The 11,630-nt window shown below is 41.3% G+C and overlaps 1 protein-coding gene across 1 annotated transcript in view; it reads left to right on the top strand.

Moving 5' to 3' along the window:
• The window catches only part of LOC107552783 (neural cell adhesion molecule 2-like), a 35,249-nt gene extending 29,630 nt beyond the window's left edge, over nucleotides 1–5,619 (top strand). The window contains exons 6-8 of the mRNA XM_016234775.1: nucleotides 2,672–2,789; nucleotides 3,887–4,075; nucleotides 5,421–5,619. Of these exons, the coding sequence (XP_016090261.1) occupies nucleotides 2,672–2,789; nucleotides 3,887–4,075; nucleotides 5,421–5,619 (506 nt within the window). The remainder of the gene's footprint in view (nucleotides 1–2,671; nucleotides 2,790–3,886; nucleotides 4,076–5,420) is intronic.
• The last annotated feature ends 6,011 nt before the right edge of the window (nucleotides 5,620–11,630 follow it).

Here is an 11,630-nt window from a genome sequence, read left to right as displayed (position 1 = left end):
TATTTGTATAGTGCTTTTCACGATACAAATCGTTGCAAAGCAACTTCACAGCAAATTAAGTTTTTACAATATTTAGTGGTAGCTTATCAGTGGTGACTGTCAGTTAATGTGCATATGGCAGAAATGTACGGAAAAATCAATTTAAGACGTAATAAAACAGACAATGAACATTATTAACAGCAATTATTATATGATGCAATCAAACTTATTGCACAATGTGGTAGTTCTGTAAGTTGTTTCAGGGTTGTTTCATCTGAGGTCCTCTAGGGGTTGGCATCATCTCTTCTCAGGTGTTCTGGATCCAGACTGAAGCTTGGTGGCAAAAACCGAGAAACAAATAGAGATATAATTAGTGTAGCTGCTGTTCCAACCAAGCAAAACTAAAGAATAGTAATGTGCATTTGATCAGATATAACTGCAGTACAAGATTATGAGATGCATTATTTGAATGCTTGGCCAAAGAGGTTTCTTTAATCTAGATTTAAACAGAGAGAGTGTGTCTGAACCCCGAGCGTTATCAGGAAGGCTATTCCAGAGTTTGGGAGCCAAATGCGAAAAAGCTCTACCTCCTTTAGTGGACTTTGCTATCCTAGGTACTACCAAAAGTCCAGAGTTTTGCGACCTTAGGGAGCGTGATGGATTGTAGCGTGGTAGAAGACTAGTTAGGTACGCAGGAGCTAACCTATTAAGGGTCTTATAGGCAAGTAATAATATTTTGTAACTGATATGGAACTTAATAGGTAGCCAGTGCAGAGACTGTAAAATTGGGGTAATATGATCATATTTTCTTGGCCTGGTAAGGACTCCGCTGCATTTTGGACTACCTGTAGCTTGTTTATTGAAGATGCAGGACAACCACCTAGCAATGACTGAAAGAATCAGTCATGACTTCAACTCTTGCTGTCTTTGGCACATCATGATGATGAACTATCACTTTAAGTATGAAAAAGGTACATTTGTAAGATCTAATTCAGAGGACTGATAAAAATCGACAAGTCTGCAGTACCCTGTGTATGATCTTTGAGCTTCCCACTCACTCAGGCAACATCGTTACCACCAGCTCAATTGTAGGACTGCCTCCTAGGTTAGAACTATTTAACCCTGGAGAGTGGACAAAGCTTGCTGAGCTGCTCTGGTTTGAGATTGAACCCCAGCCGTAATGATGATGATGCCCATAAGGACCTCCACAACTATCATTTCATCAACAAAAGCACACTTATTTCTGCTTCAAAGTTCCCTTGCAGGAGAAATGCATGCCATTGATGCACTGAAGACAAATGGCAAAACAATTGTGGCATTAATTTGAACTTGGCTGTCAGCTGTTTGGGTCTACCTAATGAATGACCCATAATGTGCAGGGGGGAAAGCAAATAGTGTGTGCGTTTATGATTTCTAATAAAGGATGAGAGGGATGTGTTAATATACTGCTAAGTCGGGCTGAAAGTGACCATGAATAAAACATCCATTTAATCTAATCTTTTTACTCCGGCTTACACTCCATTAAATTGTGTTATGTCTTTAAACCAGTCACAACTCAAAATGATGCCTTTTTCCAAACATGATGGCTCCATCCATTGTCTAAACCAAAAAAAAAATTGCAAAAGGGAGCAAAAATGCTGTATTTAAAAATCGGTGTAAGAAGTTTGCAGAAGAACATTGCTGCCTATTATTGAAACTATTTGAACGCCGTTCCCTCTCAGGTGAATTACCTAATTTTGAAGGGCATGGCAGAGTAATTTCTGAATGAGTCGAAATTGGGTTAGGTTCAGTCTGAAATTACTTTATCACCTTCCAGTTCTCTGCAGAGATGGAAATAAAAATTCGCACTCAAATCATCGCACATTCCCATAATAGACTGTGCCAATGAAAATCGCTATCTGCCTGACCTTGGAGTTCACATATAGAGCTTTAATAGACTTACACATATACTTTCAGCTGTAAACAGTCACTTTACAAAGATAAGTCGATTTTTTTTATGAATATAAACTGAAATTTTTTTTTTGAGATTGTTAGTGGAAGTTTGTTTGAGGTCATCCAGGTTGACCTCTTGTTTGACCCCGAAGTCTTTCTCCATTGACCTTTCACTATATAATTAAGTGGACTGCTCAGAACATATTGATTCGGACACAGAGGGTGGCTGATGTATTTATTCATTCTTTTTCTGGCTTGTGAGGGGGCATTTTGAGTGTGATCATGTTGTTGATGATCTGTATGCACTGGAGATGAAGGTGAGTGAATAAGGAGTTAGTTCTATCAACTGCTGTGCCTGTGTGTGTTGGAATATAAATAAAAACTCACTACATTACAGGATAATACAGCATTTGTGTTGTCATACACTCTAAAACTTTTTCAGCATGAGCAGACTTTGTACAGTGAAATTTTAATCTAGGATTTCATGAAAACAGCATCTGAGCGTTAATTTAGCTCAATGGGTGCCACATGCTGTCAACCACCATTTCCCAGGAAGTGAGAACATGTTGATGGCTTGTGAATGAATGTGTCATTTGAATAAGTATTTGTTGAGACTAGAACAATTGAGAAATAACATGAAAACTTCCAAGAGATTTCACACTGAAAAATTTGAAATGATTTTAAGTTTTTTGTATTTGTGTAATTCAAAAGTGACAGTATTCACTATTCAATATTATACAATATTTTCTTTCTCAAACAGTTCCGCCGGTCGTCTCTGTGCCACAGCAGTCTTTTAATGCTACTGCGGACTATGGAGAATCTGTGACCTTCACCTGCCGGGCCTACGGCTCACCTGAACCTGATATTACTTGGCACAGGTATGACAAACTTATCACCATTGCTGCAAAGAGTGGATCATGTTAAATTTTATGGAAATATACTATTTTATTTTACATGCATTTTTAATTACCACACATATGGACATGTTGTTACACTATATACATGAATATTTAAATAAACTAGTAAAAAAGGTGCTTTAATGGTAAAATTAACCAGTCACATGTACATTTTTACTCTTTTTAATGTTAAAAGAGGTCAGTTAACTAGTTAATTAGTCAGCTACCCTTTTAAATTGTGTAATTAAATTTTACATTTGTAAAAGATGGGTGGATAGGTGGATGGATGGAACAATAGACGTATGGATGGATGAATGAATGATAGATAGAACAATGGAACGATTGATGGATGACTGGCTGATTGACTGAATAATCTGCTCCATCCCGATTATCTGCTAGAACCTACATAATAGTGTTAATTCCAATAAGGGACAACCTGGAGACTGGAAAGTTACTAAGGTTACAGACCTGCTCAATTATCATTGTGCCCTTGAGCACTGCACTTGGTTGCACCAGTGAGACTTGTGTACAATTAGTGTCACTACAGTTAATGTGTTGTAATGTCCTCTGGCTGAGAAACATCTGCTCGATTTCAACAGTTTTGTTGAAGCAGCTACTGGAATGGAGCATCCGTCTGTTTGTGTCTCTCTGTTGACTCCGTCTGTACAGCCAGAGAGAGAGAGTGATTTGATTCATTTCTCCCCATTTCCTGTAGCCACACAGGTCTCTCTGCTTTAAATTAGATTTCATTTCCGTTCATTCCTCTCCTAACTTTATGACAGTCTGAAGCTGCGCTGTAATCTTCTCTAAAAATATTTCATTATTCTGTCCCCACGTCAACGGCATACCTATACGGTATGTATATTGAATGTAACAGAATATTCTGAAATGTTGTATCTCCATCTATGATGAATAACCTATCACCTGGCATTTCTTCGCTTCCTACATCTGCATTATGTATAATATTTTTTTGATTGGCTGGTCAGGGAGATTTTATTCTTGCAATATGTATAATACCACAGTGTTGAGAATGTAGGCTTTGTTCAACTGATATGTGTTGTATATGTGTGGTTTGTCAGGAAGGGAGTGCAGCTCCAGGAATCGGAGCAGTATGTAATGAGAGCTCGAGGTACGACGCTCACAGTTCGAAACATTCAGCATGACGATGGGGGCTCCTACACCTGCAAAGCCTCTAACAAGGCAGGAGAAGTTGAGCACGAACTGTTTCTCAAGGTTTTTGGTGAGGACACCTTTTTTTATTGGGTTAGGTAACTCTTCTTACTTTAAATAGGATGTTACCTGTCAACTTAAGAGTGCTTGCTGTCTTGTCAAATTATGGTTCAAATTTTGAACTGCCCTAACAATTTTATACATTGTTTGAAAATCTCAAGCCACAAACTAGTATATAATGAAAGGAAAAGGACAGACTTTGTCAGGATGATGTGACATCACCCAGAATAAGTGGTTGTGATGGCATGAATAAATCATGTTAATTAAAGTCTTATTGTTTACTATGTTACTGCATATTTTGCACTGGTGTTGTGTTTGTTGATCCCTTTGAGTTTTGTGTCATGTGGTGATAATTGTAGTTGTGGGTCATTGAGTGTTATTTACATGCAGCTAAAAGCAAAGTATGGAATATCAGCTCATAATAAAAACTTGAGGAAACGTGTGTTTACATTTTGAAATTGCCAGGTTTTTCTTCATTTTTTGTGCCAAAATAAACACATACAGTTAGAGCTATGTAATAAAATTTGCATGCAAAGCGAATGTGGGGTAATGAGCACATTCCTAAAATAAAAAAGAAATAAATAAGAAATAAAAAAAAATTATAATATACACTACATTCAAATGTTTGAGGTCTGTAAGATTTTTTTAGTGTTTTTTAAAAGATGTCTCTTATGCTCACCAAGGCCACATTTATTGGATCAAAATTTTGTAAAAACAGTAATATTGTGAATTTTTTCATTAGTTTATATAATCGTTTTCTATTTTTATATATTTAAAAATGTATTTTATTCCTGTGATGGCAAAGCTGAATATTAATCTAGTCTTCAATGTCACATGATCCTTCAGAACTCATTTTAATAGGATGATTTGGTGCTCAAGAATGTTTCTTATCAAAGTTATTTTCTTATTTCTTTAAAGTTAATTTGTTTTCGGGACAGTCATGGTTAGAGAGTCGGACTTGTAACCCAATGGTTGCAGATTCGAGTCTTGGTACCAGCAGGAATTGTAGGTGGGGGGAGTGAATGACCAATGCTCTCTTCCACTCTCAATACCACGACTGAAGTGAGACCCTTGAGCAAGGCACCGAACCCCCAACAGCAAAAATGGCTGCCTACTGCTCCGGGTGCGTGTTCACGGTGTGTGTGTGTGTGTGTGTGTGTGTGTGTTCACTACTCACTGCTGTGTGTGTGCACTTGGATGGGTTAAATGCAGAGCACAAATTCAGGAATTCCTGAGTCTCGCACATCGGACCACCTTTCCGGACAACTGCTTGTTCTCGTTTCTGCACGCTGGGCTTAACACCGCCACACAAGCGCAGTTTTCTGGGGAGGGCTCTCGAGGGAGCTTCGAGGACTACATGGAGTGGGTGCTGGTATCATGTAGTTCATCCCTGACTGCCGGACCAGCTGACGATGACACCAGCCCCACTCCATACCCAGAGCCCAGCCAACCATCACCCCACTGCACGGAATCCCAGAGCCCACCACAGACGGAGAGCCAAAGTCCGCCGCAACGAGCCATTGCAAGAAAGAGCGACAGAGCTGAGGATCGTCCCAGAGCCAGATCCTCACCGATCGTCTGACCAGGTGTGAGAACCAGCAACAACGCACGCGATGGTGGATGAAACAGTGCAGAGGTAAGCCCCACCCACTGTACCACCGCTGCGGGTGAGCTGTGGCGGGACTCTGAGGATTGAATAGACTTTTATTCAGTTATCCCCAGTCTTCCATCATCTTCTGAAATCTCTGCCTGTCCTGTTACGGCCAAAGAGGTCGTTTATGAACTCCCTGTCTGTCCTGAAATGACCATGGAGGTCTGTTTTGAACTGTTTGTCTGCCTGGAACTTTCTGTCTGTCCTGCCACGACCATGGAGGTCGTTCCCCTGTCAGTGGCACTCTCTGTCATGGGTTTCGCCATTTGGTGTGTGTGGGCAGCATACACCATCCCAGAACCCCCAGACTGTCATGAAATCCCACCCACCCTCCCTCTCCTACCTCCTCTCATGAGCCATCCTCCATCTTCTGTCCCGCTGCTGCTGCACCCTGCCAGCCCCTCAGCTCACCCTTAGCCCACCATCTGTGTTATGGGTTTGCCTCGGGTCTGCCAGTCTCCATTGGCATCGTGGCTGGAGTATGCCTTGTCTCCTCCTCCAGCCTCTGAGTCCTGTACTCCGCCTCAGGCCGTTGACCCAGCGGCTCCGCCATGGCTCCTAGCTCCCTCCTCCTTGCCGTGGTCTGTCATTTCATCAGCTTCGCCGGGTTTCCTCATCCCGTCGACCTGCCCTCGCCTCGGGAGTACACTCCTGCTTCGCCTTGTCCCTTCGTCCCTCTGGCTATGTTGGGCTCCTCCCTCCCTCCAGCTAGCCTTTGTCCTCTGTCGCTCCGGCTCCACCATGGCCTTCTGGATCCCCACCTACGCCTCAGTCGCCTGAGCCATCTGCTCCGCCTTGGCCCTCTGGATACCCTGCGTTGACCTGGCTCGTCGGCTCTCCATTGCCGCCCTGGGCTCTTCTTCCACCTGCTCCGCCTCCATCAGACGGCCCCCTGGTATTGTCAGCCCTTCCTCCACCGTGGCTCCTTCCTCCATCGGCTCCACCGTGGGCCACAATCCTGGCTAGGCTCTGGACCAACACCTGTCTCCTCCTGCTCCGGGCTGCTCCCTGGCTCCTCCCTCCATCTGATCCGCCGTGGTTCCTCATGATTCCTCCATGGCTCCTCCCTCCCGTCATCACCGCCCTGGTCATCTGCCTGCCTTCCTGCCTGCCTCCCCTATTACCATCCCAACTCCACTCCTTAGTCCCCTCCGTCCCTCCATTGTTGTTTTTGTTACAGCACGAGGTTGCACCTGGCCAGAGGGGGGAGTACTGTCATGATCATGGAGTTTTAGTTTGTTTTCTTTCCTCATGCTTCCCTTTACTTAGTTTCCCTTCTGTGCCTGATTGTGTCATTCTGTTGACCTGTGTTAATTATCCTCGATTGGTCTGTGTATTTAAGTTGCTCCATTTCTGTTCATTCTTTGTCAGGTCTTGAACGTCAATACTTTGTGTGTCACCAACCTGCCCTGTTTGGATTATAGCCTACCTGTCTGTGGATTATAAAAGCCTGTGTGTTTGCTATGTCGTCTGCCTGTCCGTTCTTTGGCACAGTAGTGTGATATTCCGTTAGTTTGGCGAATTGGTATGTATCGTCGGGCCGCAAAGAAATAGAGATGCTGAGAGTCTCATCAGCATAACTGAAATAAGTATAAGTAAAAGCTAACACCATGTTTCCTGATGATATCTCCCATGGGTAACAAGTATGAAAAGCAGCGGTCCTAGTACTGAGCTTTGTGGTACTCCATACTGTACTTGTGATTGATATTGTAATAATTTACTTAGTTGTAAGGGAATTAATCGTTATTAATTTATTCAGGTTTTGCTAAAACTCGGGTCTGAATGTCCCAAGTCCACCTGATTAAACCATTCCAAATTTGTTAGTTTTACTTCAAATCAAGGTCGTCTAGCGAGCCGGTGATTCTTAGTATCTTTTAACAAATTTAATATGTGTCTGTTGTATTCTCCCTGGCCACGGGTGAAATACAGTTATGATTATTTGTAAGCTCTTAACAGAGGTAATTATTATAAGTAAGCTACGAGATAAGTAGCAAGCAAGGATCGTTTTGGCATAGGTTTAACCTTAAAATTATATGAGCCAAGAAACTTCTTCTTTATAAATGAAACATGAATTTTATTGGCTAATCTAGATTACATAAAGACCTAACTAAAACATAAACACACATACACACAAAGATTCAATGAAAGGAGTCAACGGAGTTGCATTAAGTTTCGCGAGTGGTTTTAAATTCAGCCTAGGAGAACACCAAGCAGCGATTGTCTTATCTTTACTGTTTAACTTAGCTCTACACCAGTTCAGCTGAGTTGAAGAGTTTGTTCGTTACTTGCGTTCTTTGGTTTGACAGCTGAAAGCAGAGGTGATTCCATCGCGGTCGCGGGCTTCCTGGATGTATATATATATATATATATATATATATATATATAAACGGCCTAACACATACAGTGGATACATTTTCACTAGTTATACGTTTTAAACAATTTGTCTTTTAAAATAGATACAATGTTCTGTTTCTTTGTCTGTGGCACAGGAAAGTAAGGGTTTCGGTCATGCAGGAAGCAGGTGGTTAACATGGGATAGTCATGTGGCGTCACAATTTGTAATTAATTATTAAATGTACTTCACAATTTCAAATCCTTACGTATAGCAAATTGATATTTACCGATGTACATAATATTATAAGGGTGTTATAGCTGAATTAAACGACGTAGCATTACAGTAATGGGGCTGAGGACCAGAATAACATCTTAAAACAAAGACAACAACAGCTTTTAAGCCAGGCAAACCTTCAATAACGTGATTAAAACTCAACTATGATTGTGTTCACAAAGTTATTACGTTCGTGTTTGGGAGTGTTTGTTCCTATCTAGCACTCAACTCGTCAGAGTGAGGTGAGTTAACGTACAGATTTATTGCAATTAATACAATAATTGTCAACGATATCTTCGGCGGATATCAGCACATGTCTTATTACAGACAAAACACACGTGGATTTAACCACCTTTCACTTGATCAAGTTTCATAATTCTCCCAAAATGAATATCGTCCGGACACTCTTCCTGAGCACCGCGTTTCAAGTCCACTAGTTTCTAGTGAATTAAATGGCCAGAGCATTAATTAGCTAGTTTAATGGTCTGAAGCCGGGAGATTTATTTATCATAGACTCATTCGGAGGTGGGACACGCACCAACAAATCAAACTATGAAGGCCTTTTTAAAAGACAGAAGAACAAGGGACACGCTTGCTTCTCTGTTCGTGCGCTCTTAAAGCGACTTAAAGAAAACATTTTTCTGCAGTTCAATTCTTTTTAAAGAACAACTCGAGTTTTATATTCGACCAAAACGCTCTTCCGTGCTAAAATACATAACCAAATACACAATAAATTCAGTTTCTTTTGTCTTTTGTCTATTTTTCCGGATAAAAATTAGACAAAATTCATAATATTTATATTGGGTCATTAATTTTTCAGTCAATCTTGCCAGCATTCTATTCTCCACCATATGTAATAATTTACTTAGTTGTAAGGGAATTAATCGTTATTAATTTATTCAGGTTTTGCTAAAACTCGGGTCTGAATGTCCCAAGTCCACCTGATTAAACCATATGAGTTGACCATACTGACAGGAAATCACCCAAGAATATGGGATTCATGTGCTGGATGAAATAGCGAACCTTGTGAATAGTGATATCAATGTCTGTTCATATTAAGAAAATCCCTACAATATGATACCACTTCATTCACTGCTACGAATTAATGACGGTCAGATAAGTAAGATTTGAACCATGCCAATGCAATTCCACAAATGCAAACATAATTGTGTAGTCTATTCAAAAGAATATTGTGGTCAATAGTGTCAAATGCAACGCTAAGATCCAGTAGCACTAACAGAGAAATACAACCACGATCGGATGATAAGAGCAGGTCATTTGTAACTCTAATGAGAACAAACTCAGTAATATGATACGGTCTAAATCCTGATTGGAAATCCTTACAGATGCCATTTCTCCCTAAGAAGGAACATAGCTGAGAGAATACTGCCTTGTCTAATATTTTTGACAGAAAAGGGAGATTTGAGATCAGTCCGTAATTATCATTATTTGGTACGATTTAAATTTTTCCTTTCTCTTTGAAGTGTTACAAGCTCTTGGTGCATAAAGAAGATATGTAAAGTTGCAAAGACTAAAGTCTCAAATCCAAAGAGATATTCTTTATAAAAGTTAAGCGTCAACCACAACCTCCTAAAACGGCTCATTCTAACACGCCACCACACGTCTACATCACGATGTGGGAAGATTTGCATAACACCGCCCAAATGTTCATGCAAAGAAAGAAGGCGTAACTTTTATTTTGGTTGTAGTATTATTGCTGCTGCCGCCATGTCGTGGAGACACTGTGTGTTTCGTTGTGAAAGCGAAACTTCTTTGTTTGACCTTCCAAAAGAGGACGATATCCGCTTTGTCATGCCTAGAGCTGATCCGTGCTGGTCGCTGAGGAAATACATCAACTTTGCGCTGTGGATCGCTAGATCGGCTTTCACCGTGGACGAAGCGGAGTCTAGTCCGGGGTCATCACATGTGGTTGCCACAAGCCCGCCAGCCGCACTCACTCTAACCCGCCATGTGTGACGCTGTGTGTTTCGTTGTGAAAGCAAAACTGTTAGCAACGTCATGTGACCCCTTTAACTAATTCTCTAGGATAAAGTTGTGTTTTTTAATGAGAGGCTTAACAGCCAGTTTGAAGGATTTGTCCTAATGATATTGCAGTGTTTCCCACAGACTTACACTCTATGTGTGGCAGCACTTCCCCCTGGGGAATATATATATATATATATATATATAAAACAGCAGGCTTATTGAAAATGCACATTTATTCTCTGCCAGCAGGAGGCGCTTTAGGAGTGGCAGAAATAGCGATTTCCCCGGAACAGCTGTAATCAAAGCAGTGTTCCGCTCATTAACATGACTTTATCAGGCATTATAGGAAACATTAAATGAAAATGACGTTGAAACTTTTCAGTTCCCTTCAAATATACATTCATATAAAAACACCCACACTGCGTTTTGATTTTGAAACGAGCAGTGCTCATGTTTATTGCTCATGTTGACTTTCAAAGAAGTCAAAGCATTTAGGAAAATCTATTTGTAGCAGTCAGTGTTGATATTGTGGTGGGCACAACAAATAAATCAATACATGGGAAACACTGCATTGACAAATTAATAATATTCAGAATAGGATCTATGACTTCTGGAAGCACCTCTTTTAGTAGCTTAGATGGAATAGGGTCTGACATACAAGTTGCTGGTTTTGGGGATCTATAGTGCACTGTCTGATGTCATACTGTTGCTAACGGCTGCATGGTTAGAATTTTATCTCTAATAGTATTGATCTTGGAAGTAAAGAAGTTTATTACTGCTATGCTGTTGGGAAATGTCTGCACCTGTTGATGCTTTATTTCTCGTTAATTTAACCACTGTATTGAATAAATGCCTGGGGTTGTGTTTGTTTTCTTCTAAAAGAGACAAAGTAAGCAGATCTAGCAGTTTTAGAGCTTTTCAATAAGTAGAAGTAGTTTCCCTCCATGCAATATGGAATACCTCTAGTTCCCTTTCAGTCAGTCACGTTCTACGTTACGTCAATCGTGACTGACGAATTGGGATCTCGCCCGAGAGCCCAATCACCTTTGAGTGTTAACTAAACAAGCCAATGACAGTTGGCGTGCGTGTTTCGCCACGCGCACCCCGCCCCGCAGCGCGGGTATAAAAGGCGCGCTATTGCCATGCAGCTCTGCCCGCAAAGCGCGGCCGCCTGGAGAGGTAGTCCACACCTTCCGTCCAGGGCCTGTAAGTTCTCGTCTGCTCTGACGGCTAGGGCTTACAGTGCTGCTGGACAGGCTGCTTCTGCACCAGGCCAAAGCGGTGAAGCAGTTGCACGAGGGTGGTGCTTAGGGCGACGAAAGTCACGGCGCGGGCCCTGGGTCAGACG

The sequence above is a fragment of the Sinocyclocheilus grahami genome, unplaced genomic scaffold (genome assembly GCF_001515645.1).
Source record: "Sinocyclocheilus grahami isolate Dianchi unplaced genomic scaffold, SAMN03320097.WGS_v1.1 scaffold458.1, whole genome shotgun sequence".
In the NCBI taxonomy this organism is placed as follows: Eukaryota; Metazoa; Chordata; class Actinopteri; order Cypriniformes; family Cyprinidae; genus Sinocyclocheilus; species Sinocyclocheilus grahami.
This window is presented reverse-complemented; position numbering and strand designations above follow the sequence as displayed.